This window comes from Herpailurus yagouaroundi, unplaced genomic scaffold, assembly GCF_014898765.1.
Source record: "Herpailurus yagouaroundi ecotype Mexico unplaced genomic scaffold, PumYag 200, whole genome shotgun sequence".
Classification (NCBI taxonomy): domain Eukaryota; kingdom Metazoa; phylum Chordata; class Mammalia; order Carnivora; family Felidae; genus Herpailurus; species Herpailurus yagouaroundi.
The window spans coordinates 4791644-4818945 of record NW_024412431.1 but is presented as its reverse complement, the minus strand read 5'-3'; the positions used below and the strand labels follow the sequence as shown (position 1 = coordinate 4818945).

At 57.7% G+C, this 27302-nt stretch overlaps 2 protein-coding genes across 7 annotated transcripts in view; one reads left to right on the top strand and one right to left on the bottom strand.

The window, feature by feature from the left end:
* Window positions 1-8898: 8898 nt before the first annotated feature.
* On the top strand, window positions 8899-14151 carry PODNL1 (podocan like 1). 4 transcript variants are annotated; one of them, XM_040450114.1, is made up of 10 exons: window positions 8901-9094; window positions 9247-9471; window positions 10046-10139; window positions 10427-10491; window positions 10626-10735; window positions 11062-11218; window positions 11474-11589; window positions 12102-12774; window positions 13413-13561; window positions 13720-14151. In XM_040450114.1, exons 1-10 carry the CDS (start codon window positions 9092-9094, stop codon window positions 13892-13894), a joined length of 1767 nt encoding a protein of 588 aa, XP_040306048.1. In that variant the 5' UTR covers window positions 8901-9091; the 3' UTR covers window positions 13895-14151. The 4 variants fall into 4 exon arrangements, with proteins under 4 accessions (XP_040306050.1, XP_040306048.1, XP_040306049.1 ...); XM_040450115.1 differs by having other exon boundaries at window positions 8903-9094; window positions 12102-12759; XM_040450116.1 differs by lacking the exon at window positions 10427-10491 and having other exon boundaries at window positions 8899-9094; window positions 11087-11218.
* Window positions 14152-14585: 434 nt separating this feature from the next.
* The window catches only part of CC2D1A (coiled-coil and C2 domain containing 1A), a 16359-nt gene continuing 3642 nt past the window's right edge, over window positions 14586-27302 (bottom strand). Inside the window, exons 3-29 of one of the 3 annotated variants that reach the window (XM_040450111.1) lie at window positions 26992-27104; window positions 26837-26902; window positions 26418-26552; window positions 26077-26314; window positions 22680-22804; window positions 22325-22397; window positions 22108-22179; window positions 21869-21999; window positions 21718-21790; window positions 20896-21029; window positions 20443-20557; window positions 20188-20360; window positions 19404-19526; window positions 19263-19321; window positions 19055-19171; window positions 17626-17699; window positions 17493-17551; window positions 17317-17368; window positions 17085-17184; window positions 16908-16998; window positions 16456-16593; window positions 16304-16368; window positions 15649-15712; window positions 15427-15553; window positions 15272-15348; window positions 15144-15191; window positions 14586-15062 (exon numbers count right to left, since the gene is read on the bottom strand). In XM_040450111.1, coding sequence (XP_040306045.1) covers window positions 15042-15062; window positions 15144-15191; window positions 15272-15348; window positions 15427-15553; window positions 15649-15712; window positions 16304-16368; window positions 16456-16593; window positions 16908-16998; window positions 17085-17184; window positions 17317-17368; window positions 17493-17551; window positions 17626-17699; window positions 19055-19171; window positions 19263-19321; window positions 19404-19526; window positions 20188-20360; window positions 20443-20557; window positions 20896-21029; window positions 21718-21790; window positions 21869-21999; window positions 22108-22179; window positions 22325-22397; window positions 22680-22804; window positions 26077-26314; window positions 26418-26552; window positions 26837-26902; window positions 26992-27104 — 2663 coding nt within the window. In that variant the 3' untranslated portion in view covers window positions 14586-15041. The remainder of the gene's footprint in view (window positions 15063-15143; window positions 15192-15271; window positions 15349-15426; window positions 15554-15648; window positions 15713-16303; window positions 16369-16455; window positions 16594-16907; window positions 16999-17084; window positions 17185-17316; window positions 17369-17492; window positions 17552-17625; window positions 17700-19054; window positions 19172-19262; window positions 19322-19403; window positions 19527-20187; window positions 20361-20442; window positions 20558-20895; window positions 21030-21717; window positions 21791-21868; window positions 22000-22107; window positions 22180-22324; window positions 22398-22679; window positions 22805-26076; window positions 26315-26417; window positions 26553-26836; window positions 26903-26991; window positions 27105-27302) is intronic. The other 2 variants (XM_040450113.1, XM_040450112.1) reach the window with 2 other exon arrangements.

The following is a 27302-nucleotide window of genomic DNA, read 5'->3' as shown; positions in this document are numbered from 1 at the left end:
TCAGCACAGAATTTGACACGAGGCTTGAACCCACAAACCATGAGATCATAACCTGAGCCGAAGTCAGACGCTTAACTGACTGAGCCACCCAGGCGCCCCCTCACTTATTTTAAATAGGCATTACCTTTATACAGTCTTAAATTCAACACGGAGGAGACATAGAATGGGCCGTGAGCACGTGAAAAGATGTTCAACATTATTAGTCGTCAAAGAAATACAAATAGAGTCACAATAATATAGCAGGACATACCCACCAAAATGGCTAAAATTAAAGACTGACCACAAGTGTTGACAAGGGCTTGGAGGAACCATAACTCTCACAGCCGCCAGTGGGGGTGCAAAACGACACAACCACGTTGGAAGGCAGTTTGGCAGTCTCATAAAAAGTGAAATGTGCACTTACTGTGTGATTCAGCGCATTTCACTCCGATGTATTCACCCGAGAACGTCTTTTTTTTTTTTTAGATTTTATTTTTTTTAATTTTTTTTTTCAACGTATTTATTTATTTTTGGGACAGAGAGAGACAGAGCATGAGCGGGGGAGGGGCAGAGAGAGAGGGAGACACAGAATCGGAAACAGGCTCCAGGCTCTGTGCCATCAGCCCAGAGCCCGACGCGGGGCTCGAACTCACGGACCGCGAGATCGTGACCTGGCTGAAGTTGGACGCTTAACCGACTGCGCCACCCAGGCGCCCCAAGATTTTATTTTATTTTTTTACATAATCTCCACAGGCAACGTGGGGCTTGAGCCCACAACCCCGAGATCAAGAGTCACACGCTCCACCGACCGAACCGGCCAGGCACCCCTACCCAAGAGAACTTTTAAAACAGACATGTGTCCTCAAAGACTCGCTCAGGACTGGTCGTGGCCGTGTTATTTGTTAATCACCCAAAGTGGGAAACGAGTAAAAGTCTATCAACACGTGATAAATAAATAATAAACTCACGTAATAAAATGAAGTACTGTGCACCTAAAACTCACGTTGTATCTCAATTATATCTCAGTTTCTAAAAAAAAAAAATGTTCAGACACTTAACTGACCGAGCCACCTAGGCGCCCCAATATCTTTTTCACTTTATGAAAATGATCAAAACTGTCAGCCTCGCTCTGTACCCTTTTTCTCCTCACGAGATTAGCCCTACCCACACTAATCCATGTAATGGTTTGAACAGTGACCCACAAAAGGGTATCCTGGTGTCCTAACCCTTAGAACATGGAAATATGACCTTATTTGGGGGAAAAAAAAAAGACGTAATTAAGTAAAAGATCTTGAAATGAGATTATCCTGGATTAACCAGCTGGGCCCTAAATCCCACGGCCAGTGTCCTCATAAAAGAGAGGAGGAGGAACACAGACACTCTCATGGAGGAAAAGTCCACATGGAAACCGAGGCAGAGATGGTCCTGACACAGCCACAGGCCCAAGAACGTCAAAGATTGCCAGCAACCACCAGAAGCTGGAAGAGCTACAAGGAAGGAGCCTCCAGAAGGAACAGCTCTGCCAACACCTTGACTTGGGACTTCCAGGCTCTCTCCACAGGTCCAAATAAATAATCTGGACTTCTGAAATGAATAAATGCCTGCCGTTCTAAGCTACCTTGTTTGTGAGCATCGGTATGACCGTTCCAGGAAGCTGATACATTACGTATATAGAGTGAGTCCCTTGTGTGTCCTAGATCTGACTCTCTATTTTTTTTTTAATGTTTATTTATTTTTGAGGGAGGGAGAGAGAGAGAGAGAGGGAGACACGGAATCCGAAGCAGGCTCCAGGCTTCAAGCTGTCAGCACAGAGCCCCACATGGGGCTTGAACCCACGGACTGCGAGATCACGATCCGAGCCGAAGTCAGACTGAGCCACCCAGGCACCCTTGGTTCTCTATTATTTTAACAGGAACATGTTTGGTTTGTTTACTCCCCTCTTAGGAGATTATTTTTCACTTGTTCACACGACATATGTTCACCGCTCACCTGGTTTGTATTTGACACTGCTCTAGGTGCTGAGGGACAGAGGTGACTATGGCCAAGTGCCCCCCTCCACAGTGGGGGAGGACAGTGGACGGTGGGCAGATATGTAAGTCAGGATGTGAGAAATGCCAGGAAGAAAAGTAAGGCAGGGAAGAGGAGAGAGACAGAGAGACAAAAATGTTGCTTCTGATTGGGGGTTCTGGTGAAGGGCCCTCCGAGGAAGTGACGTGAATTAAAATCACCAGCCGTGTGTGATCCCACGCGGCAGAGAATTTTCACTGTAATAAACGAGCCTACAGGGAACTCTTGTATGTATCTGTTACCGGCTGTGTAAGAGGTTTTCCAGAGCAGATTTCTGGTCCTTGGGTGTTGCAGAGAGAGTAATACTCCAAATAGTCCCCTTGCTCCTCCCCAAGCCCCTACCCCGACCCCCACCTTCTCTGTCCCTTGCAGTCAGGCAGGACCACGTGACTAATCCTGGCCAGTGAAATGCAAGCAGAAGGTACTTCTGGGTGGAAACCCTGAAAAGCTGACTTGGGAGTCCTCTCTTTTCCACAGAGCCAGCAACTGTGGGGGCTGCTGTTCAAGACGATGCGGCTTCTGGTGGACTGGATCCCTGAGTGACTGTGTGGCTCAGAGTGACCCTGCTGATCCGTTGAGATCATATTGTGTGGATGACCAACTCTGGGGTTAGTCGCTGACCCTTGGGGCTGCTTGTTACACAGAATGATCTTGCCTGCCCATCTAATACCCACGGGAAACCGAACCAATAACGAATGTATCTACATATATGTGTATCCGTATGTGATATATCTTATCATGTATATATATCCTTTATATAGAGATAGATATATACGTGTATATATATCTATCTTTTTATATATAGATATGTGTATATATATATCTCTTTTTATATATGCACATGTGAAACAGAACCAGTAAGATATCCATATCTAAATCATCTATATCTATCTTATCATGTATATGTTTATCCTTTATTCTTTATATATATATCCTTTTGTATGTACATATGTATATATCATTTTATATATATATCTTCCTCTTTCAATCTATTTATAGACATAGAATTCTATCTCTATGTATTGATTGATCTATCTATACCTATATCTACACCTATTAATCTATAGAAAGATTTAGGGGCACTTGGGTGGCTCAGTTAAGCCTCTGAATTTGGCTTCAGGTCATGATCTCACGGTTCATGAGTTCAAGCCCTATGTCAGGCTCTCTGCTGTCAGCGCAGAGCCCATGTCAGATCCCTGTCCCCCTCTCTCTCTGCCCCTCCCCCGCTCTCTCTCTCAAAAATAAATAAACTTTGGTTTTTTTAAGTCGAGAGTGATGCCAAGGCCGTGATCGATTTGACCTTCAGTGCTCACCTGCATGCACCCACCCACCTTTGCCCCCCATCTTCCTTATACCGACCTGGAAGTATTTTTGGCACTTGGGAGACAGTCTTCGAGAGCTCGTCCGCTGTCTTCCCGGTGTTGGCCTCACTGACAGAAATTCCTTTCCTGTTTCATCACCACTGGTTTCCCTGCCTTTGGATTTTGTCACTGGCGAGCAGCGGAAGCCAGTGTATTTGGGAACCCCTGGAGCCCGGTCTCCTAGCACTCCTGCGCCCCTGGCCTCACTTTCTCTGCTTTCTGTTCTGTTCAGCCCCTCCATGGACTGGATGATGCCCATCCATTTGGGGGAGGGCAATCTACTTCACTGAGTTCACAGATTCAAGCGCTAATCTCTTCTAGGAACACTGTCACAGCTGCACCCAGAAATCAGGTTTAATCTGTGCAGCCCATGGGCCAGTATCACTTTAGAGTATAACCTTTCACTTGACCTGTACGGTTAACCATCACAAGTACACGACAGGCACATTTTCGGTTTTACCAGATACTTCCAGGTTCGTCCTCTCTTCCAGACCCTCCTTCTCCATGATCTTTGCTGGCTGTCTTCTGCCCACCCCTCGGCCATCAAGCTTTTCTCAGCAGTGGTCCCTTGGTCTCCTTGCTCGTTTTCTTTCCTTTTTAAAAAATGTTTATTCATTTTTGAGAGAGAGAGAGGGAGTGCATGAGCAAGGAAGGGGCAGAGAGGTGGGGAGGGACAGAGGATTCGACGAGGGCTCTGTGCTGACAGCAGAGAGCCCGACGTGGGGCTCAAACTCACGAACCTTGAGATAACGACCAGAGCCAAAGCTGGACGCTCAACCAACCGAGCCACCCAGGCGCCCCTCCCTTTCCATTTTATGCTTTCTCTTTGGCCAATGCCATCCACCCCTTATAGCCTCCGTCTCCATTAGGACTTATTTTTTTAAGGATTTTATTTATTTTATTTTTCAAAAGAGAGAGAGAGAGAGAGCAGGGAAGGGGCAGTGAGAGGGAGGAGAGAGAGAGAGAGACAGAGAATCCCAAGCAGGCTCTGCACCACCAGTGTGGAGCCCAACATGGGGCTCGAATCCACGAACCACGAGATCGAGACCTGAGCTGAAACCGAGAGTAGGAGGCTTAACCCACTGAGCTACCCAGGCGTCCCCATTAGGATTTAGAGTATGTTGTTTTTTTGAAGGAGAGGAAACGGGAAACAGTGGCTTACCCAAGAGAGGACGTCCGTTTCTCCGTCGCGTTCGAGACCGCTGGAGCCGGGGGTCTTGAAAAGCCCGAGATGCCGTGGCTCCTCTCCTATCTCTGAGCCTCACAGGGCCCCGAAGGCCCAACCAGGAGTCTCCCTGCTTTTGTCAGACATGTCCTCCATCCGGAGGGAGAGGCTCCCCACCCAGCTACCTCCTCTATCGGCCAGACCACCTGCACCCCATCGGGTCCTCCGCCTAATGGGTCACCTCCCTGGCAGCCTGAGAAATCATCCAAACATGCCAATCACACCCCCTCATGGGAACCAGAGGTCACCTCCCCCTTTTGTCACTACAAAGCCTGCCTGCCACAGCGCCTGCTTTTTCATTTTTTTCTTTATTAAAAAATTTATCCCAGGGGCGCCTGGGTGGCTCAGCCAGTTAAGCGTCTGACTTCGGCTCAGGTCATGATCTCTCAGTTGGTGAGTTCGAGGCCCGCGTCGGGCTCTGTGCTGACAGCGCGGAGCCTGGAACGTGCTTCGGATTCTGTGTCTCCCTCTCTCTCGGCCCCTCCCCTGCTCACACTCTGTCTCTGCCTCTCTCTCTCTCAAAAATAAATAAACTTAAGAAAAAAATGTATCCCAGCTTCTTGGTGATTATTTGCAAAATTTGCACTAATTTGAGCATGTTGTGTTATGAGTAAGCAATTTTCATTCTAAACTTTGGAGGCCACAACTTAAATAACTATGCTAATTTTAATCGCGAATTTGGTGACTATTCTAGTTGTTTTGACCCTGTTTCTTGACTTGGCTCCCACGTGCGCCACCCCCATGTGGCTCCCCGCGTGGCATGCCGTGTCCTTCCCTCCTCCAGGCTGTGATTATATGTGAATAATAAACCAACACCAGTTTTTTCTATCCAGGGTTGGCTGTCACGTGCGTGGCTATCTTGTATCATTTAGAGCAGACCCCTCCTTCACCAACAGGGTGGGTAGGAGGTGATCAAAACATCATTGCAGGGATGGCCTTCCATTGTATGTGACACCCAGGTTGCTTCTATCTTGTCCCTCCACCATTCAAGAATAGTGGTCTTGACGTCACGGCCCAAGATGGCTGATGGAGTTCCAGCCATCACATCCACATTCCAACAGTAGGGAGGAGAAACGCACTCCTTTTTCCTCAAAGTGGCACATACCACCTCTGTTTACACAGTCATATGGTTGTACCCAGCTGCAAGGGAGGCTGGGAAATGTGGCACTTTATCTTAGGCAGCCATAGGCCCAGATAAGTATCAGCGATTTTATGAATTTGGCTCAGATTTGAAGGGCTAATTAGCCAGATGAAGGCCGATTGAGAAGTTTGGCCTTAGCCTGGGTCTTGAGGTTGAATGCCATCAGAGCATGAGGGGAAGGCCCAAGGCATGCCTTGGGATCATTAGTGCGTACTGATTTAAGGCCCCTCCTTTCCTTTCCTTCCTTCTTTCTTTTTTTTTTTATTTGAGAGAGAGAGAGAAAGAGAAAGAGAAAGAGTGATCATGAGCAGGGAAGAAAGACATAGAGAAAGAGAGAGAATCCCAAGCAGGCTCCACACTCAATGTGGAGCCTGACATGGGGCTCGATCCCACGACCCTGGGATCCTGACCTGAGCTGAAATCAAGAGTCGGACGCTCAACCAACTGATACCCAGGTGCCCACCCCGTTTTTTTCCCCTTTCCTTTTCTAATTGGGAGACTACATTTCTCATCATCCTCTTGCCCTCTTTAACATCAACCCCCACCTCCTCCCCATACGCCCCGGCAAACAAAATGAGACCAGATTGCTGCCCTAGCTGCCCACAGTGTTCCTGCAACTGTCCCTTGTCCCCATGACCCTACAGTCCTCCCTACTCTGAGATCAGAGCCAACACTGCCTCCCCGTGCAAACCTCTCCCACACACACAGACACCATCCTCCACGCACGCATTCCATGAAGGTGTCATAAATGCTGATTATGCCGGGCCCTATATTCGTGGACCATAGTCCTCCAGTGCTGTCCCTGCAGAACTCTTTGCTGGGTAGGGGAAGGCTGGACCAGGCAGGGCAGGGCTAGGAAAGGCAGGGCAGGGCTCGGCAGGGCAGTGCAAGGTAGAGGAAATGGAGTTTGTCGCAGGGAGATAAGGCCAGCAGGTCATTTACAAGAGCAGTGATTAGGTTCCTAGCTAATCAGCGCGGTCCATCCTTCTGGCCACGGGGACTGGTTCCAGACGGACATGTGACCAAAGCGAGGCCAATGAGATGGAAACTTGAGACTTTTCAGTTGGAGTAAAGCTCAGAGTGTGCCCATGTTGCTGCTGGGGTTATCTTGGCACTCAACAGAGAAGCCTGCTGAGAGAGCTGAGAGGCAAAGGATCAAACGAGATGTGATTTGAGCCACTGGATCCAGCTATGCCTGAATGATACATCCACTCGATGTTTCTGTTCATGAGTCAATAAATGCCCTCGTTTGCACCAGCTAGTTTCGTTTGGGTTCTCTGTCCTCTGCAACTGAAAGATGCCTGTCAGAAGCAGTTTGGTTCTCACCGGGGCCAGCATCAAGGCAGTAAATCCAGTAGCTCTGTGAGGCTAGTCCCATTACTCTGCTGGGGAGACTGAGGACACTCCGAGCTAGCAGCCACTGGTTCCACATGGAGATCTTGGGCTGAGGACTGTTTCTCTCTTCTGGCTGAAACTCAGACCTGTCTCCTGCCCTAGCCCTGAGGGACCCTGAGTGTCTCCTGTCATGAGTGCACGCCGTCCTGGGAAATGTGGGCAAATGACCACCTCCCAGCTTCTTCCTTTGCGGGAGGGGGGTTAACAATGCAGATACCCTCTCTGTCCGTCATTCCCCCACATTGGTCCCTTCCTCCCACTCCCCTGATGTACTGCCGTCTCTCCGTGGCTCAACCTCCCACTCTCCCTGGCAGGTGATGTCTGGAGCCTGCCAGGCGCCCCCAAGCCTCACCATCAGGCATTTACATCTATTTAGGGCTGGGGCCTGTTCTACCCAAAGTGCCAGGGAACTCAGGTCCTGCAGCCTCAGCCCTGAACCAGTGCCTGAGGGAGGGAGTTGGAGAATCAATAACCCAGCTCCCTCACCCCTCAGGTAGGACGTGTGTCCTACAAAATCTGCCAGCACTGCCCAGCAGGACCGAGCCCTATGTCTCTGGTGGGAACTTGTTTGATAACAAGCGTGACAAACCGTCCCAATTTGCCCAGGACTAAGGGTTTCCTGGGACTCAGGGTTTTGAGTGCTAAAACTGGCGAGTTCTAGGCAAGTTGATTACCCCAGAGATAACTCGTCATTGACTACTTCTTTCCTTCCCTCTGTCATTTCCCTGCTCCCCTACAGCTTCTTTGTCCAAGACAAATGCACTCAATCCTTGTCTCAAGCTCTGCTTCTGGAAAACCTCCCCCCCCCCCCCCCAACCTTCAACCTCCTTCATGCCCTTCACACAGCCCATCGGCTCGGCCACTTCTGAGCTGAGCACTTGTAAGGGGCAGATGTGATGCTTAGAATTTTCTGTCCAAAACCTGGTTTTGCCTTTGAGGAAGGAAGGGTATTCTGTCATCTCTGTCCTACGTGTGGGAAAACTGAGGTTTGGGCAGGAAAACGATTTGCCTGAAGACACCTTGCGGGTAAGTGGTGCATCCTGGGAGATGGGATCTGGGGCAGAGGTTGGCTTCTTCCCCCACGCTACTGCTCTGGTGTAAAGGCCAAGGAATGTGCCGGGAACCTTCTCACCCACCTCAGATGTGTTATCTCATTTAATCCTTATACCACTCCTGGGAGATGAGACGACCACTCCCCACTTTGCAGAGTGGGAAACCAAGGCCCAGAGAGGTGCCAGAGCCCAGGTTCAAGCCCAGGCAGGCTGGCGCGGAGTGCATATCCTTAACCACCCTTAACCACCGGGCTCGTGCTTCAATACGTGTAATTTCCTTTCAGGCAGCTGCGGCTGTGGCCATTCAGGGAGGAGGAGGAGGGGCCCAAATGGCAGGCCTGGCTGAGAGCCCCCAGGCTGGCATCTGGGCTGGCAGGCTGAGCCCAGGCCTGCCCTGACCCCTTGCTGCCAGCCCCAGTTCCTTGGGGACCCTCCTGTGGCCTGAAGCATCTTCCACTCCTCTGCCCCCACCCCTATTTCTGCGGTTGGCCCAAATACCAGACAGGGCGAATCTTAGCTTTCCCCCAAGCATTCCATGCTCCTGTGGCCCGGCCCAGGCTGGCCGAGGTTACGCAAGCTGAGCATGGGTGGTTGGTGGGGGTGGGACCGAGGGGACGGGCTGGCCTGTCCTCGCCACCCCATCCGGCAGCCCTCCCACCCTCCCCAGGGCAGGGCGGGGAAGGGGGTGGGCCGGCTAGTTCCCCACCCCCACCCCCCAGCCCCTGGGAGAACAAGCCGGGTGGAGGGTGGCCTGTGCCAAGAGATGGGGGGCGGTGGCGGCCACGGAAGAGGCTCCAGGAGGTGACCGCCTGGTTTCCATTAGGGAGCCCTGGTCGGCATTTCAGGCGAGACGGCAGAGCTGGGGCTGGCTATGGTAAGGTGGGGTGGGGGCGGGAGGCCAGGGGAGGGAGGGGAGCCTGCCTGCTCCCCCCTCCCCCCCCGCCCCCCGCGGGGATGCTCCTGTCGCCATGGTGACCTGGTGCTGGGCCTGGGGCCACCGTGACCCATCAGTCCCTCTACTCCCAGCGGCTGAGCCTGCTGCTGCTGCTCCTGCTGCTGCCCGGCCCCCCACCCGCCCCAGGCATGGAGGACGCCGCCTTCCCCCACCTGGGGGAGAGCTCGCAGCCCCCGCCCCGGGCCTGCCCCCTGCGCTGCTCCTGCCCCCGGGCAGACACAGTGGACTGCAATGGCCTGGACCTTCAGGTGTTCCCGGACAACATCACCCAGGCAGCTCAGCACCTCTCCCTGCAGGTGGGGCCCTGGGGGCCGGGGTGAGCACGCCAAGTGCCGGGTTTCAGGGTGATAGGGTGATGGGGTGTTGGGCGTGCAGGTCTTGGCAGCGATGGAGGCTGGCCTGGGTGAGAGCGTCGGGGTCTGGGCATTAGAGGTGAGGGCAGGTCGGGGGGCGGGGGGGGACAGACACTGGAACTTTTAGGAGGGGCTGAGCGTTTGGAGGTGTTAAAAGGTCAATGTCTTGGCAGTAACGGGTTTTGGGGGGGGGTCAGAGTGATGGAGCATGGGGGTCAGGTGTGGGGGTGATGAAACGTCAGACAACATCTTTTTGGTTTATAGGGTTGTTTGGGGTCAGGGTGATGGGTGTCAGGGGTCAATTATGGGGGCAGATGGGGTGTCGGGGGGTCAACATCTTGGCGATCACAGGGTTGTTTGTGGTGACGGGGTTGTTTTGGTTGCAGGGCAATGGGGCTTTGGGGATCAAGTGTGGGGGTGAGGGGTGTCAAGGCTTACTTGCTTAAGGCGATGGGGAGCTGGGAATCGGGGCTCCGGCCACTTGCGGAGGGCTCAGGGGTGTGAATCCTCCCCCCAGAACAACCAGCTCCAGGAGCTCCCCTACAATGAGCTGTCACGCCTCAGCAGCCTCCGGACCCTCAACCTCCACAACAATCTCATCTCTTCTGAGGGTGAGGGGTGAGGGGACCTCGGGAGGCGGCCCCTTCCCTCCCCTGCTGGGTCTGTGGGTAGTTCTGCGGTAGTTCCCAGAACTGCCCTTTGCTGAGCAGGATGGAAACTCAGGCTGTGGCTTTGGAGGACGGGTGGGGAGGCGTGTGGGAGGGTGCCTGGAGGAGCCCCTGCCAGTCGCCAGCCAAGAGCCCTGGGGCAGCTGGGAGCACAGAGTCCCCCACTGCCCCCTCCCTGGGCCCCGGGGCCGCGGGGGGTGGGGTCCCCTCACTGCCCATCCCGCTCCCAGGCCTGCCCGATGAGGCCTTTGAGTCCCTCACGCAGCTGCAGCACATTTACGTGGCCCACAACAAGGTGAGCACCCCTACCTGACCCCTGCCCCGGCCCTGAGGCCTGGCCCGCAGGGACATACAGCAGAGCGCGGAGGGCACGGCGGGGGTGGGGTGGAGGGCAGGGCTCCCTGACCAAGCATGGCCGTGTCCCCACAGCTCTCGGTGGCCCCCCAGTTTCTGCCCCGCTCCCTCCGAGTTGCGGATCTGGCTGCCAACCAAGTGACGGAGATCTTCCCGCTTACCTTTGGGGAGAAGCCCGCGCTCAGGTAGCCCCTGGCCCAGCCCGGACCTCTCCGACCTCAGATATGCCTGGGGTCACTCCCTACCCCTGGAGGCCTGAGGGGATCAGAGCCTGCCCTTGAGGGTGTGCAGGGGCAGAGTCCTACCCCTGGGAGGGAGGTGCGGGGGGGGGGGGTGGATCTGAGGCAGGACACCCTGGATGCCGTCTGGAGAACCGCGACACGAGGCGGAGACAGTGCGCGGAGGCGTGCGCATCCTCACACTGGAGGCCGCGCTGGGGTGCAGGGGGCGGGAGTGGGGGCCGGTGGGAGGGCCGGGGGCAGGCTGGTGGCCGGAGCCTGGCTCCCCTCAGGTCCGTGTACCTCCACAACAACCAGCTGAGCAACGCCGGCCTGCCCCCTGACGCCTTCCACGGCTCTGAAGCCGTGGTCATCCTCAGCCTCTCCAGCAACCGGCTCAGCTACTTGCCGCCCAGTCTGCCACCCTCGCTGGAGCGGCTCCACCTGCAGGTGCCCCTCCTCCACCCTGCCAGCCCCCTGCCCGCCCCCTTTCCCTCTCTCCTGGGGGAGCCCCCCCCCTCCCGAGAATGCCAGTAGTCACAAGTATCTTCGAGTCTTGCCCACTGGCGCGGGTCACTCACGGGTGCTCTCGGACCCGCGTTGCCAAAGCTAGCTCCCTGCTACTCCCTTACTCAAGAGCCTTCCATAGCTCCCTGCTGCTGTCTGTCCCCCGACCCCTGGTCTCGCCGTCTCCTCCTTTCCCAGAACAACCTCATCTCCAAGGTGCCCCGAGGGGCACTGAGCCGCCAGACACACCTGCGGGAGCTCTACCTCCAGCACAACCAGCTGACGGACAGCGGCCTGGATGCCACCACCTTCAGGTGGGGCCTGAGACAGGGGAGGACACAGGTGCAGCCTTGTGCTGGCAGGAGGGGTTGAAGGTTCCGAGTCCAAGCCCCACCCCCCGCAACCCTCCAGCCCCCTCCGGGGTATGACCCCCAAACCGAGGCCTCATTTGCTGAGCACCTGCTGTGCACCAGGCTCATCGGAGCACCTAGCAGCCATCCTTTTGCTCCCAGCTCCTCTGTGCCTGGGTTCTATTTTCCAAACGTCATCACCGCCGCATGCAGACTTGCACCCAGAACTCTGTCCTGGTCACCTCCACATCCAGCCCAGGGGGCGGGACTCTGCCCTGATCTCAGCAGGTGCCCCTCCCACCCAGATCTCGTGACTCGCCCACCCCCAAGTTGGGGTCTCCGGCTTCTATCACGGGAGCACTCCTCAACCCTCACCCCCAAGGTTCACCTGTCCCCACCCCACCCCCCCCGCCCCCCCCCCCCACCCCCACCCCCCGCTCAGCACCCAGCCCCACGCCAGCCCTCTCTCCCACCAGCAAGCTGCACCACCTCGAGTACCTGGACCTGTCCCACAACCGGCTAGCTTCGGTGCCCGCGGGCCTGCCCCGCACCCTGGCCGTGCTGCACCTGGGCCGCAACCGCATCCGCGGGGTGGAGGCGGCCCGGCTGCGCGGGGCGCGGGGCCTGCGCTACCTCCTGCTGCAGCACAACCAGCTGGGGGCGACGGGGCTGCCCGCAGGGGCGCTGCGGCCGCTGCGGGGCCTGCACACGCTGCATCTCTATGGCAACGGGCTGGACCGCGTGCCCCTGGCGCTGCCGCGCCGCCTGCGGGCCCTGGTGCTGCCCCACAACCACGTGACCACGCTGGGCGCCCGGGACCTGGCTGGCACACCGGGCCTGGCCGAACTCAACCTGGCCTACAACCGCCTGGTCAGCGCCCGCGTGCACCGCCGGGCCTTCCGCCCGCTGCGTGCCCTGCGCAGCCTTGACCTGGCCGGCAACCTGCTGACCCGGCTGCCCGGCGGCCTGCCCGGCGGCCTGCACACCCTGCGGCTGCAGCGCAACCAGCTGCGGGCCCTCGAGCCGGAGCCGCTGGCCGGCCTGGACCAACTGCGGGAGCTCAGCCTGGCGCACAACCGGCTCCGGGTCGGAGACATCGGGCCCGGCACCTGGCACGAACTCCAGGCCCTCCAGGTCAGGCGCCGGCCGGTCAGCCACACTGCCCCCACCGCCCCTCCGGTCCCCTCCATCCCCACGCCTTGCAGCGTCTTCCCACAAGGCTCCGAGATGCCTCAAAGAGAGCCCGGCAGACGGACCCGGGGTGGGTGAGGCAGAGCCGGCCTCCGGGCCTTGGGCCGTGCCGTCCCTGCCACCTGGTCCTCGGCAACCAGCCCCTCCGCCTCCCCGGGGAACACGGCCCCCCTGGTTCCTCCTGAACGCGGCTGCTTCCAGAGTTTAGAGCATCTGGGGGTGCAGGCGCTGTCCTAAGCGCTGGAGAGGTGGGCACAGAGCGACACAGCTCCGGGCCCGTGGCACCGACGCACTAGTTAGGGAGAAAGCGGTTGGTCAGTAGACGGTGTCGGGAGGGTGTCCGGTGAGGGAAGTGCCATCCTCGCGAACGACTGCTTCGATCTCTCCCGCAGCAGGCAGGTCCCCATCTGTCTGGGACCCCGGCACCTAGAGCCCAGCCTGCCCCAGACGGAACTCACTGTACCTCTGTCGGGGCTGGAGGGAATTTGGCAATGCGGAGGGGGTTGAGGGGAGGAGGCCCAGGCTGGTGTGGAGTGCCCGGGCAGAGAGGTTTGGGGCTCAAGGCCTGGGGCCGCCGTGGCATCATCTCTGCCCAGGTGCTGGACCTCAGCCACAACGAGCTGTCCTTTGTGCCCCCTGACCTGCCCGAGGCCCTGGAGGAGCTGCACCTGCAGGGCAACCGCATCAGCCACGTGGGTCCTGAAGCCTTCCTCAGCACTCCCCGCCTGCGCGCCCTCTTTCTCAGGTGCCCCGGAGGCGGCTGGGGAGAGCGAGTCCTGGGGGCAGGGGGCCCTGAAGGGCTGCGATGGGCTCCAGCAGGCCTGGGTGGGCCAGGACGGTCGTGCCCCCCCCCCCCCCCCCGCTTCCTTTGCACCCACCCTCACGCCTGCCTCTCGGTTACAGGGCAAACAGGCTTCACATGACCAGCATTGCACCGGACGCCTTCCTGGGCCTCCTGCACCTGAGTGTGGTGGATACGGCGGGCAACCCCGAGCAGGTCCTGGTCCGGCTGCCACCCACAACTCCACGTCAGCCACGGGCAGGGAGCCCCCGAGCCCGGAGGGGTCCAGCAGTGTAGCCCAGACCCCTGGGGCTCCACTGGGTCACGGACCGAGGAGACGGCGCCCACCCGGGGCCTCAGCCAGGCTCTCCCAGGCCTCAAGGGCCCGGCCAGGAAGCTGGGGACAGGGGCGCTGCGTCCACACACAGGGAGCCCCGGGAGAGACTCAAGCATGCAGCTCGCACGCCAGGCACGCAGACCACACCAGCCCCGCCGGACGCGGTCCCCACTCCCCGCACAAGTGGAGGCGGCAACAATAAAGCCTAATAACCCTGTCAAGTGCTCACCACCTGCCAGATGCCCTTCACCTTGCAGGAGGGGCTCTCACCATCCCAGCATCCAACTGAGGAAACTGACGCTGTGGGATGCTAAGAGGGTCAGGCAATCTGGTCCAAGTCCCGGGGCCAGTGAGCAGCCGGGCTGGATTTCGAGGGGTCAGCAAGAACCACCACGTGACAGCTGACCGTACGTACACACTTGAACACACCCAAGGCCACCAGCTACAGAAACACACGGCACGGCAGACGCCCTCAAGCAGGGCACAGCCCTCACACACGTCCCCGGAGCAAGTGTGCGAATCGAACGCATCCTTCACGGGCACTCTCCCCCCACGGCCTGCCCCTCTTATGGGCACCTTGCCATCAACCCCCGGGGGACTGTGGGAGAGACCCAGCTGGCCACAGGGCGGGGGCAAGAAACATCAACAGGACAGAGTGAGCCAGGCGTGGCCCTGGCTGTTTATTCCCTGTGTCAGCCCTGGGGAGCCAGCTGGGCTCTGGCTGACCTCAGTGGCTTCTTTGGGGTGTGGGTGGGCTTCAGGGTTAAGGCTGGGGAGGGATAGGAAGTAAAGTGCTTGCAGGGGCCCTCGGGGCTTGGTCCTAGCTGCCCCCCCACCTCTGGGGCAGGCCAGGGGCCGGACACCCCAGGCTGTGCAAACGGGACTCTCCAGGGCCCACCCAGCCAGGCCGGGGGCAAGGGGCACAGGCTGGCTGGTGGTGCCATCCTCAGGGCCCCCCGCCAGGAAGAACCCGGCGGAGGACAAGTCCATCTGGAGCTGACGGTCTGCTGATTGTCTGCTTGTCTGGCCTCCGGCTGTGGCCTGGTCAGCTCCTCCCGGGGCCAGGGCCTTGGGCACTCTCCAGGGGCCGCCCATCCGGCCGACCCCTCACCTGCGGAGCCGCTGCAGCTAAGGAGAAGGCCGCCAGGGTCAGGGACGGGGTACTCGTGGCCACAGCCGTGCCCCACACCCCCCGGCCTGGCCGCTCACCTCACTCTCCACCAGGTTCCGCCTGTAGAGTGCCTCCTTTGCAGCCTCCTGGGGGCCGAGAGGCGGTCAGCGGGCAGCCGCGGGCAGCCCCGGCCCCCCAGCGCCCACCCGGCCCTCGCCTGGCTCACCCTGCTGCCGTCGCTGGCCAGGCGCCGGGCCGCCTCTGTGTAGAACTGCAGCTGACGCTCCAGCTGGGCCGCGTACTCTGAGGGTGGGGAGGGGTCAGGATGGGGGCTGCTGCCCTGCCCTCCCCTCCCCCACGCGCCCATCCCCGAGACCCTACCCCTCCGGATGCCCGGGCCCCCCTGCTCCAGCTGCGCCCTCTGCCACTGGCTGCGTTGCACGATGTCCTGGTACTGCTGGGCCACCTCTGGGGGCACCGGCCGCCGCGCCTGCCTCAGGGCCAGGATCTGGGGGGTGCAGAGTGGGGGACTGTGACGGCCCTGTCCGGGGCCTACCGAACCCCCAATCCTGCCCCAGCCAGCCTGTCAAAGCAGGCACCCACCTTCCGCTCCAGACGCTCTTGATCAAAGGCCAGCACGCTGAGGCTGTGCAGGGGCCGGGCCGATCTGTGGAGTTGGGGAGGGATGAAGGCCCGCAAGGACCCCCCCCCCCCCAACCCTGACCTCATTAATTCTCACAGACGCACTGGGCGCTGGGGAACAGCAGGAGATAAGCTAGGCCCACCCTGGTGTTGCAGAGCCCACGACCTAGTGGGGCTGAAGGCTATACACTCAGGCAACTGCCGTGCCCGGTGGTCAGGGAAGGTTTCCTAAGGAAGAACACAGCCAAGCTGGGAGCCAGAGGAGTTAGAGCTGGGCAGGGGAGTGGGGAGCAAGTGCTGGGTAGGGGGGCTCATGGCATCATCAGAAGACAGAAAAGCCCAGAGGCCAGTGAAAACGAGGTGTAGATAACCATGAACGAACAGGAGGAAGTGGGGTGGGGCGAGACTACTGGATATATCGATAATGGTCCAATCACAAAAGATCCGAAAAATCAGGCTGAGAAGTGTCAGGACGTTTCAGGAGACGGGGAGCCAGGAGACGTTTTGGAGCAGGGAAGGGATGCATTACAATTCGTGCCTGATGGGAAACTGTCCAGGAGGGGCTGAAACAGGAAGAAGGGACTTCTCTCCAGCATGGCTTGACCCAGCCACCTACCTGTTCCCTGGCTCCCTCGAAGGGGTGGGTACGGGAGGGGCCTTCCCTTTGGGCCCAGCAACCTGCTTCAGTGGACAGAACCAGTCTTGTGATTCCCGGCCCGCTTGAACCAAGCCTCCCTCCCTGGGGTTGCTGATGGGCAGGAGTCTCACCGTGGGCGCGGCTGCTGGCACGGGGTCAATGACCAGCCACCTCTCCGTTGTGGTCTCCAACTGCTGGGCGGTCAGTGGCTCCCGAATCCGGACCATCACCTCCAGCCGCCCCCCGGTGGGCCTGCGACCATCCAGGACCTGGGTGGAAATGAGGGGAGGCTACTGAGAAGCAGGCAGTGGCTGGAGGCCCAGGGCCGAGATCAGAGAGAACCAGGGTAATTTCCAAAATCTGAGCCCCTAGATAGATAGAGCCGAGATGCCAATTGGTCAAAATGGAGCAGGGTGCTGGGAATATTTAGGGCTGGGTAGTATGGAGGTCTGGGATCCCTGGGGGAGAAGCTGGGTCAGCAGAAGAGACCCCTAGGAGGCCCAGGGCCTGTAGGGAGCTTTTGAATAATGTTAACAAGTGACACAGCCACACCAGAGCCTGTGGGCAAATGTCCACATCTCACCTCAAGGATCTCCCGGACCTCACACGCGGTCTCCAGGGTGTCCAGCTTCAGCTGGGCTGTGCCCAGCACCCGGTCAGTCTTGAACAGCCCCCTGTGTGCGTGGGGGGGACAGGACGGTTGGCCCAGGGCAGCTCCCCCTCCCCCAGAGTCCGCCCAGCACCTGCACCCCCAGCTCACCCCTTGTGGACCACTTCAAATTTGATGCCTTTGGTCTGGATGGCCCTTCGGAAGCCGCGGTGGCTGCGGTTGATGCAGAGTTTGAACTGCTCCTTGAACTCTACTCCGGGAATGAGGACAGGCCCAGGAGGAAAGAGGGAGGGGTCAGGCTATGGTTTCAGGTTCTCTCTGCATGGGGCTGGGGTGCCTCCCGGCAGCCACGGCCTCCTCCCCCTCCTCCTCCTCCGCTCACCGGGGGAGTCTGTGTTCTTAATCACACTGGTCTTGTCTTTCTGAGCTTCTTCCTAGAGCCAAATCAAATAGGAGGCAGGAAGGCTCAGGGGCTGGGGCCTGCCCTTGGACCCCTGCCGACCCACTCCCGAGGATGAGGCTTGAGCCCATCTTTCCTCTCCTGGGCTCTCTACATACCACGTTGGGATAGGGGAAGTCAAACCGAACAAAGACATCCAGGTCGCTGGGAGACAGCCCTGTGGGCAGACAAGGGTCAGAGCCGGGCAGGGAGGCAGTCCCGCAGCCCTGACCCCTGCCTGGCGCCCCTCACCTGGGGGCGTGGGCAAGTTGATGCCCTTCACGATGAACAGGAGCATGTCGTTGCTGCTGAGGTCAGGGAAGATCCTTCCGGGAGGGCAGGTGGGGAGACAGAGGCACGTCAGCCCCAACGCCTGCCCGCCTTCTTTTCCCTTTGTGGATCCAGGGAACACACCCCATGCTGGCCTTTGTAGCTATATGGGCTCCTGGGCTCCAGTTTTAGGATCTGGACAGACTGGAATTCTTTGTCCAGATCTGCCAATGGCTTACTTTCGAGACTTTTCTTCAGTCTGGGACCCACTCTGCGCCAGCCAGTGGCTTCACTGCTGGGGGACCTTCCCTTCATTTAACAATACTTCTGGGGGGCGCTTGGGTGGCTCAGTCGGTCAAGAGTCCGATTTCAGGCCATGATCTCAGGGTTCGTGGGTTCGAGCCCCACGTCAGGCTCGGTGCTGACAGCTCAGAGCCTGGAGCCTGCTTCAGATTCTGTGTCTCCCTCGCTCTCTGCCCCTCCCCCGCTTGCACTCTGTCCCCCTCTCTCTCTCTCTCTCTTTCAAAAATAAATAAACATCTTAACAAATTTAAAAGAGCAATATTTCTGCAGCCCCTACTATGTGCCTGCTGGTGTCCTCACTGATGGGGATATAGTGAAACAGACCCCATCCCTGTGCTCATGGAGCCCAAGCTAGCTGAGTGAAGAGAAGACCAATGCATATATAAACAGAGGAAACAAAGCAATTCTGCAGAAAATTAAAATAGGGGAAGAGAGTGGAGCATGCTCAGGATGGGCTGTTGTAGACGGGAGTGGTCAAAGAGGGCCTCTCAAGGGAGGCGACATCATAGGTGATTCTGGATGCCAAGAAGGCGCTACTACACGGAGACCTGGGGAAGAGGGTCTGTGCAGAGGAAAGAGCCAGTACAAAGGCCCTGAGGATGAACATGCTTGGTTTGTCTGAGGGACCAAAAACAGGCCTGTGTGGCAGGAGGCAAGCAACGTGGGGACAGTGGGTGGGGACGAGGTGATGGGGAGCCAGGCTGTGCAGATGTGGGAGAGCCAAGGTAAGGGGTGTGGGGTATCCTAGGTTGTTGCAGTGGCTGTGCCTAACCCCATCTGTAAGTGAGGAAATGATCCCAATTCCCCACGGTGTGGGAAGGCTTAAGAGGAGCAGGACCAACAACAACCACGCTGAGGGCTCGCCCGGGGCCTTGGGACAAGGCACATCTCTGCACTCACTCGGTCTTCCCCATTTCTCAATGTGTCACTGGCAACTCCCCAACACCATCTTTCACTTGCACCTCATGCCTGCCTCAGGACCCTTGCATATACTGTGCTTTCACCGTGCAACCAAACTCTCCCCCAGAGGCAAGTCCTCTGCTGGCTTCTGGGGAGTGCAAGCCCCTCTCCAAAGGGGCATCTGGGCCAAGGGGCATCAGGGCCTTACTTGATGACGCTGAAGGTTCTCTGCTCAAAGCGGGCAGTGGGCGTGGGGAGACCTCGGGCGAATGCCTGCTTCAGAATCTCCATGCTCCGCTTACAGTCCTCTGCCAATTTCTCAAATCTGCCGGCAAGAGAGACCTGTTCAGGTCCCTGGACCCAGGGATGGGATGGGGGTACAGACGTCTGGCAGAGGCAGGGACAGGGGTACTTACTTGCTGGTTTCGGCAATGTTGCCCAGGTGGGTGAACTGGTTAGAGTGGTTCAGGCACATCTGAAGAGCAGAAGGCAGTGAGGGGAGGGGCGGGAGGCCATGACCCTGAGGGCTGCTGATCTGGGCCAGGGGCCCACCTCACCTCATGCTGCTGCCTTATGAGCTTGGTGAGTTCACCGTAGCGCCGGGCAGACTCCTGAGACAGACCTGGGCCAGGCCGCTGGACCAGAGAGAAGTCGTCTTTGTTGACGGGGGCGGGTGGCACCTAGAGAAGACAAGCCTCATGGGGAGGGGCCTGCTGGTTAGCAACAAACAGGCCCGCGCAATGGAAATGTCACCCCTTCTTGGAGAGGCCTTCCTGGACCACTGCTTTGCCCCAGCCCTGGTCTTTCTTCTTCCCCGAGGAGAAAAGTGGTGCTCAGAGAGAAGTGGATGGTCCCTCCCAAAGTGGCACACAGCCCAGGTACTACGTGTCCCAGCATCCCTTGCAGCCAGGTACAGCCATGGGATTCAGCTGCGGCCAGTGGAAGGTGAGAAGTGATGGCATTCCACGTCACTTGCTTTAAATGGAACTGCTTGCCTTGCCCTTTCTTTCTCTCACTGCTTCCCATGGACTGAATGCAGGAAGGGCATCAGTCCACTCTGAGCACATGGACAAAGATGACCTTCCAAGGTGTGACAGAGCAACAAGATGGAAGGAACCTGGGCCCTGGAGGGCTCTGTCTTTTCCAGAGCCCAGACTGCCCTGAGTATTCCATGCGGGAAAACATATCTGTCTTCTTTCAGCCACTGAGTCGGGGGGGTACTTATCTGTTACAGAAGCTTAACCTGGTTCCTGACTAATATACTCCAAGTTACGTGGCTGCTAAGTGGCCACAGCCCAACAGGGGGTGCCTGGGGAGGTCCAGCAGGCCTAGAGGGTTCACCTTGGCGATATCCACAGGCAGCCCATTGCGCGAGGCCTCCAGCATGGGCTCCAGCCCCTTGGCCTGGCGCAGGTGCATTTTGGCACCCTCCACGTCATTCTTCTGCTTGGCTCTCAGTGCGGCCTGTAGGAGCTGCTTCTTGCGGCCCTCCAGGAAGGCCAGTTGCTGCTGGGCTGTGGGTACAGGGGGGGTCTGTGGATGCGGCCTGGCCCACAGCCAAGCAACAGGCAGCCCAGGAAGGGAGGGCATACCTACCTCTGGCGGATGTGCCCTTGGGGGCTGTTTTGGCTGCTGGGGTGGAGCCTGATTGGGGTGCCCTTGAGGGTGGGGCCTTGGGCTGGGCCGTGGGGGCCGGAGGGCTGGTGGGCTGCTGACAGACAGGGAGGGAATCAGAGCTCTCCCAGCACTCACAGTGGCTCCACTCCCCAAGGGGCCGGGGCCCGAAACTGACAATGGTGACTGTCTTAGTTTCTGTTTCCTCAGCAACGAATGCCCCATATAGTCTCATTCTCACTGAATCTTTGCAGAGACAAAGACAGCCCCTGTACCCACTTTACAGATGAGGAGGCAGGATCAGAGAGCAAAATGGCTTGCCCACGGCTGCACAGCCAGGAAGTGGCCAGGCCGGGAGGGAGGCAAGCTCTTCCCAGGCTCTGTCAGGGCTTTGCTGCCACTCCCGTCTCACCCCAAGACCCCAGTCCCTCCCACCTTCTTAGGTTCCTCATCCTCTTCATCCTCTGCGCCTTCATCCTGGTTAGCCAGCTTCATGGCGGTCTCCAAGACCCCCACCAGGCTCTGCTGGGTGGGCTCGGTGGCCTCCAGGCCCTGGATGGGGGGAAAGCCTGGGCGGCCAGTCAGGGCCCAGTCAGGAGGGAGGGACCCATGCCGCGATGGCGGAGATGTGGGTTCCTCCCCTTCCTAAGGAGCCTCGGGGCTTTGGATGTACTTTGAATCCAGGAAGGAGCTGCTGCTGGTTCTGTGTAGATGCCAGATTATTCCAACCTAATCTCCTGCTGCCTCTCACCTGACCCCGGGCCTTGACCAGACGCCAACGGGCAAGCAGGGGGTGAGGCGGGCTACCAGGCACGAGAGGCGGTCACAGGCCCGGAGGGATTCCCAGGGGACCAAGGTGTTGAGGAATAATTGCTCTCCCGGGGGTGCGCGGGCAGCTCTGAGAACCCAGAGGAGGCCCCCAACCCACTGGGAGGCTGATGGAAGGCTGAGTAGAGTGTAAGGCCGAGAGCTGATGCGAAAGGAGGAGTCGAACACAGAAGAAATGGAGGAAATCAGGCAGACGATGGTGGGCTGGTGAACAGGCTCTCCAAGTAAAACCCCCTGATTTTTAGCGTCTGCCGATTTCCGTGGTACAAACACTCCGATTGGGACCCAACTGTAAGGTACCAATTATCTAACAAGTTTGCAGAATTCCCGAATGCGGAGCACACAGCTCCCTGGGCCTGTGCGGTCAGGAGGAATAGCACCTATGGAGGCTCAGAGGCCAGGAGGGGCAGGGGTGGGGGCTGTGCCTACCTGGGGGCACCGGCAGCTCGGCCACATCTACCGTTCGGCCCGCCTTGTGGGCTCGGATGGCATCTTGGTATTGCTGTAGTGGACACAGGATTAGGGCTACCTGGGCAAGGCCTCTGGGCGCTGTCTGCCTGCCCACTGGGCCCCCACGCACCTTGACGATGCGCTCATGCATGCGAGCCTTCCGCTGGTCCCCTTTGGTCTTGGCCTGGGCCGCGGCCACGTGGTATCGCTCCATCCGCTGCTCCAGTGCCTCCAGGAGAGTCCGCGGAGGTGGGGGAACCTCTGGGCCAGACGGGGGCCGAGGGGGAGCAGAGGGGCAGGGTTAAGAGTCTTGGGAAGGAGAGACTTGTCGCCCTGGCCTGCCCACCACACAGGGTTCCAAGAGCCTACCTGGCGTGGAGGGCACCGTGCTGGGAGCTGGAGGCTGCGGTGATGGCGAGGGTGGCTCTGGGGGCAGCTGGTCTGAGGGCAGAGAGGTCCAGTCCAGTGAGGGGCTTGCTTGGGGACCCCCTACCCCACGCTGGTGTGGTCTGAGGGGGTCCCCAGGTGACCAGAGAGGGTGGCAGCACCAAGTCCCGGAGGCTGGGCAGGGTGGTGGGGTCCTCACCAGGGGGAGGTGGCAGGCGGGACAGGTCCACAGGCTCCCCCCGGCTCAGGGCCTCCAAGATGGCATCGAAGCTCTGAGAGAAAGGAGACGAGGGGAAGAGGCTGCGGTTGGGGGCCAGGACCCTGTGGGGAGCCTCTGTCCATTCCTCTGCAGCATCTTGCTTAAGCCCCTTCCAATACTGACGCCCATTTCACAGGCAGGGTAAACCGGGGCTTTAAGAGATATGGAAAACTACACGTACAGAGTGACTAAGGGTCAGGAGTCAAACTGGGGTCCGTGTGACCACAGCGCTCCTGTTCTTTGCCACCACGCAAAGTCGGAAGCGTCGTGTCTTCTCCCACCGGTCTGGACGCACCTTGGCCACACGGAAACGTCTGGCAGCAGTCGCAGTATCTCCCTGCTGCTTGGCGTGGAGGGCGGCCAACTTATATTCGCGCTGGCGGCTCTGCAGCTGGGCCAGGGGGTCAGGGCTGCAGGGACCTGGAAGGGGGAACAGCGTACGAACCGCCTCTGTTAACCGTCACAACGAAGCCTGTTCCTTAGGCCTGACCTACAGATGTGAGCACCGAGGCTGAGAGGCCATGCCGTCTCCCCAAGATGGTGTGGCGGAGACTCTACCCCGGGACCTGAGAAAGAGACAGAATCCCCAGCAGGCTCCAGGCTCCGAGCTGTCACCACAGAGCCCGACGTGGGGCTTGAACCCTCGAACCGTGAGGTCATAACCTGCACCAAAGTCGGACGCTTAACCGACTGAGGAACCCAGGCGGCCCTCATCTTAACTTTAAAAAGTGGCCACAGTTGTCATTCCCAGTGTCGTGCAAATACTGACATTCACAAAACAGAACTATCACATCACTCTTTAAAACTTAATGTACTTTAAGGGCGCCTGGGTGGTTCAGTCAGTTAAGTGTCCGACTTTAGCTCAGGTCATGATCTCACGGTCTGTGGGTTCGAGCCCCGCGTCGGGCTCTGTGCTGACAGCTCAGAGCCTGGAGCCTGCTTTGGATTCTGTGTCTCCCTGTCTCTCTCTCTGCCCCTCCCTCACTTGTACTCTCTCTCTCTCTCTCTCTCTCTTAAAAATAAACGTTAAAAAATCTTTTAACGTTTTTTAATCTAACGTACTTTAACTACCATGGTGATTTGAAACTCACCAGTATTCACTTATTTTTATTTTTTATTTTTTTGCAAGCTCTATGCCAACTGTGGGCCTCGAACTCATGACCCCAAGATCAAGAGTCACACGCTTTACCGAATGAGCTGGTGGTGCCCCTCGTTTTCTTTAATTGCGGCAAAATACACATGAAATTTACCCTCTTAACCCTTTTTAAGGGTACAATTCAGCACATCAAGTACAGTTGACCCTTGAACAATGAGGGTGTCAAGGGCACCAACACCCCCTGCCCCCGCCATGCAGTTGGAAATCTACTTTGGACTCCCCCCAAATTTGACTACTCATAGCTTGTTGTTGACCGCGGGCATCACCAATAAAGGCAACCGATCGACACGTTTCGTACGTTATGCGCGTTATATGCTGTTCTTACAATAAACGAAGCTGTAAGAAATGATACTAGGAAAACCACAAGGAAGAGAAATACAGTGCTGCACTGTGTTTATCAAAGGAACAGGGGGCCTGCTCAGTTTAAAGCTGCCTTTTTCTTTTTCTTTTTTTTTTTTCATACTGGGTGGGGGGAGAGAGAGTATGAGTGGGGGAGGGGCAGAGAGAGGGAGACACAGAATCCGAAGCAGGCTCAAGGCTCTGAGCCGTCAGCCCAGAGCCCGACGCGGGGCCTGAACTCACGGACCGCGAGATCGTGACCTGAGCCAACGTTGGACACTCAAGCGACTGAGCCACCCAGGCCCCCCTAAATTGCTTTTTTCAACAGTATGCTAGTTACAGTATTAAATGACACGTTCGTTCGATAGGTTTTCAGGAGAAGTATCATTAAATTTAGGGCAACTGGTGCAATTTTTGACATAAAAAAACAAAGGGCTATTGCACTTACGACCACCGGGGTCCACAAATCCTAGAAACGCCTGGCAAGCTACATGCATCGTACTTTTTCAGACTGACAACTGCACCTACAGCTTTAAGTTCAGGTGTATTTGCCTGAAAAGGTATCCGTGAGTGGAAGCAAAAGAGCGTTGACATTTGATCGGTTTTATCTCCTATCACAGTGAGCCTCTCGGAGTCAAGAAAATGTCCTTCCGGGGCCACCTGAGTGGCTGAGTCAGTTGAGCGTCCATCTGACTCTTGATTTGGGCTCAGCTCATTATCCCAGGGTTGTGAGATCCAGGCCACACTAACAGCTTAAGATTCTCTCTTTCCCTCTGCCCCTCCCCTGCTTGTGCTTCCCTCTTGGTGGGGGGGGGGGGGGGGGCAGCGAAAACATTCTTCCAGGTTGAATCATTGGTATTATTAGCATAGCACTGAACAAAGCCTAAATATATCAGGCTTTTTGATAAAGAATTTTTATATGCCAAGAGCACAATTTTATCGCACTAGCACCTCTTGCTGACGGGGCTGGGGCTGGGTCCACCTTCTACCAATTAACTCCGTTTCCCTGTTCATTGTTTCCCAACTTCCCTTTTTTCTTCTTCAAAGCACCAGGAAACCTGCTTCATTCCAACAAATAGACGGGAAGACACGGGGTCCTGTTATCACCATGTTGTGGGCTTCCCCAGACCCTACCCAAGTCGTATGCCAAAACCCCGTCGTGAAAAAAGCTTTGGTGATTTTGGCTGAGCATTTCGGGTGACGATTTCCAACGACCTTCCCTGAACTTTGCCAAAACAATAGCTTAGAAACCAGCCGGGCTGTGGAAAGACTTAGACCTGGTGTTTACTTTCTCAACCGGGCCAGCCCAGTTTTAAGTGTCTCTTCGTATGTTTGGGGAGCGTTTGCCCCTGGGGCAGTGCCTGTGTTGATATTCTAGAAGGGACAGAGGCGGGCACTCCTTTCGGGTAGTGGGAGGAAGGCCACCGGAGAGGGACAGGTTGGGAAGGAAAACCTCCCGCAGGTGAGGGTTTGTTTGTTTTTTTTAATGTTTATTTTTGAGAGAGAGACAGAGAGACAGAGAGACAGAGTGTGAGTGGGGGAGGGGCAGAGAGAGAGGGAGACACAGACTCCAAAGCAGGCTCCAGGCTCCGAGCTGTCAGCACAGAGCCTGACGCGGGGCTTGAACTCATAAGCCCGCAGGTCAGTTTTAGAAGACAGACATACTGAGGGCTGGGGAATTATCCACTTATAGCTCTTACGCGTTAGCCCTCAAAAGGGACTCCGACGCATGCTGCAAGGTGACACTAAGTGAAAGAAGCTGGCACCAAAGGACAACTCATGTGTCGTCCCATTTACGTGACGTATCCGGGAGACGCAGACTCATTAAGCATAGATGGCGGCTGTCAGGGGCCGGGGGAGCAGAAATGGGGAGCTAGTGTTTCGCGGGAAGAGAGTTTTTGTTCGATGAAACAGTCTTGGAAACAGAGGAGACCGGTGCACCACATGGTGAACGTGCTACTCAATTGCACACCGAAAAAGGGTTCAAAGGGCCAATGTCATGTTGTATGTATTAAACCACCACACGTACAAAAAACAGCATTCGTGAACTCCAGAGACATGAGGACCTGGGGAGGCGAGGGGCGTTAAGGATATCTGACAGTCAGTGCAGGGCCTGCACCCCCACAGAATGGCCAAGTGCTGAGTAAATCCCACGCCTGCAACATCCCATGTCAGCCCAGCCCTGCCCCCGGCCTACCTGGCGGAAGCTGGGGCTTAGCCAAGCCTATGGATGAGGCTGGGGCAGAGGAAGGCGGGCCTTCTACCGTGACCCTGGGCTCCGGGGCTGGCTGGCTCGTGGTGGAGGCCGGCTGGGAGGGTGCGGGCGTGTGGCTGGGGGTGGCTGCCGGACCCTTCCCCACTGCCACGGGCGGTGGGATGTCCCCTTCGTCGATGGCGTTACCTTTCCGGACCGAGGCCAGCAGGTTTTCAAGTGTCTGAGAGAAGGTGCGAAATGGGTTTCCGAGGAGCCTGACAGCTGGGTGCGGTGGGCCGGTGGTAGGGTGCCAGCGCCCTCCCGTCACCCGCCTGCCCGCTCACCTTAAGCCCCCGGTCGTAGCGCCGCATCTTGGCTCCACCTCCAGCTTGCCTAGCGCTTTCGATCGCCCTCTGGTAGAGAGCCAGCCTCTCCTGCAAGGTGGCCTCCACCCCGGGGCTGGGGGCTGCGGCTTTGGGCTGCAGGAGGGACCGGGGCATGGTCTGGGTGGTGACCCCACTTGGGCTCTCCCCAAGGGCTCCCCTGGGCGAGTGCCTATCACACACCAGGCATGGTGCCCGGGGGGCCAGCTGTCCCCGCCGCCTCCCCCACCCCCACCCCCAAGGTAGAAATCATCATCATTGTTCCGGATGCAGGGAACTGGGTCTCAGAGGTGTCATGTCACCTGCCCAAGGTAACATGGCTGAGGGGCAAGGGAGGGCCTTGAACCCTGCACTACGGGGAGCAGGTTGTCGGGCTATACCTGAGCCACAGGAGGGTGGGACTCCAGAGACTTCTGCTCCTCCCCAAGGACCACATTTAGTTCTGCCTGCAGGGACACATGGCCATTGGCCAGGCATGAGGGCCTGCTGCACGGGGCAATGACAGCATGGGTGGCCCCCTGCCCTGGGTGCTCACCAGCAGGTCATCGTCAGCCTCCACATCCTCCTCGTCGTCGGTACCTTCCTCCTCATCCGGGTCTCTCATGCACAGGCTCGCCATCTTCTCAATGGCCTCCATGGGCAGGGGACCTGGTGGCAGTGACAGGCTCCAGATGGACTGGGATCCTTCAAGAGTCCCCATGGGGCGCCTGGGTGGCTCAGTCCATTGGGCGGCCGACTTCGACTCAGGTCATGATCTCGCGATTGGCGGGTTCGAGCCCCACGTCCGGCTCTGTGCTGCCAGCCCAGAGCCTGGAGCCTGCTTCGGATTCGGTGTCTCCCTCTCTC

Excerpts from the sequence above, each read along its gene's own strand:
- PODNL1 (XM_040450114.1), top strand. Across the intron at positions 9,472-10,045 it reads CTCAGCACCTCTCCCTGCAG|AACAACCAGCTCCAGGAGCT; the intron begins GTGGGGCCCTGG and ends TCCTCCCCCCAG. Across the intron at positions 11,590-12,101 it reads CTGGATGCCACCACCTTCAG|CAAGCTGCACCACCTCGAGT; the intron begins GTGGGGCCTGAG and ends CTCTCCCACCAG.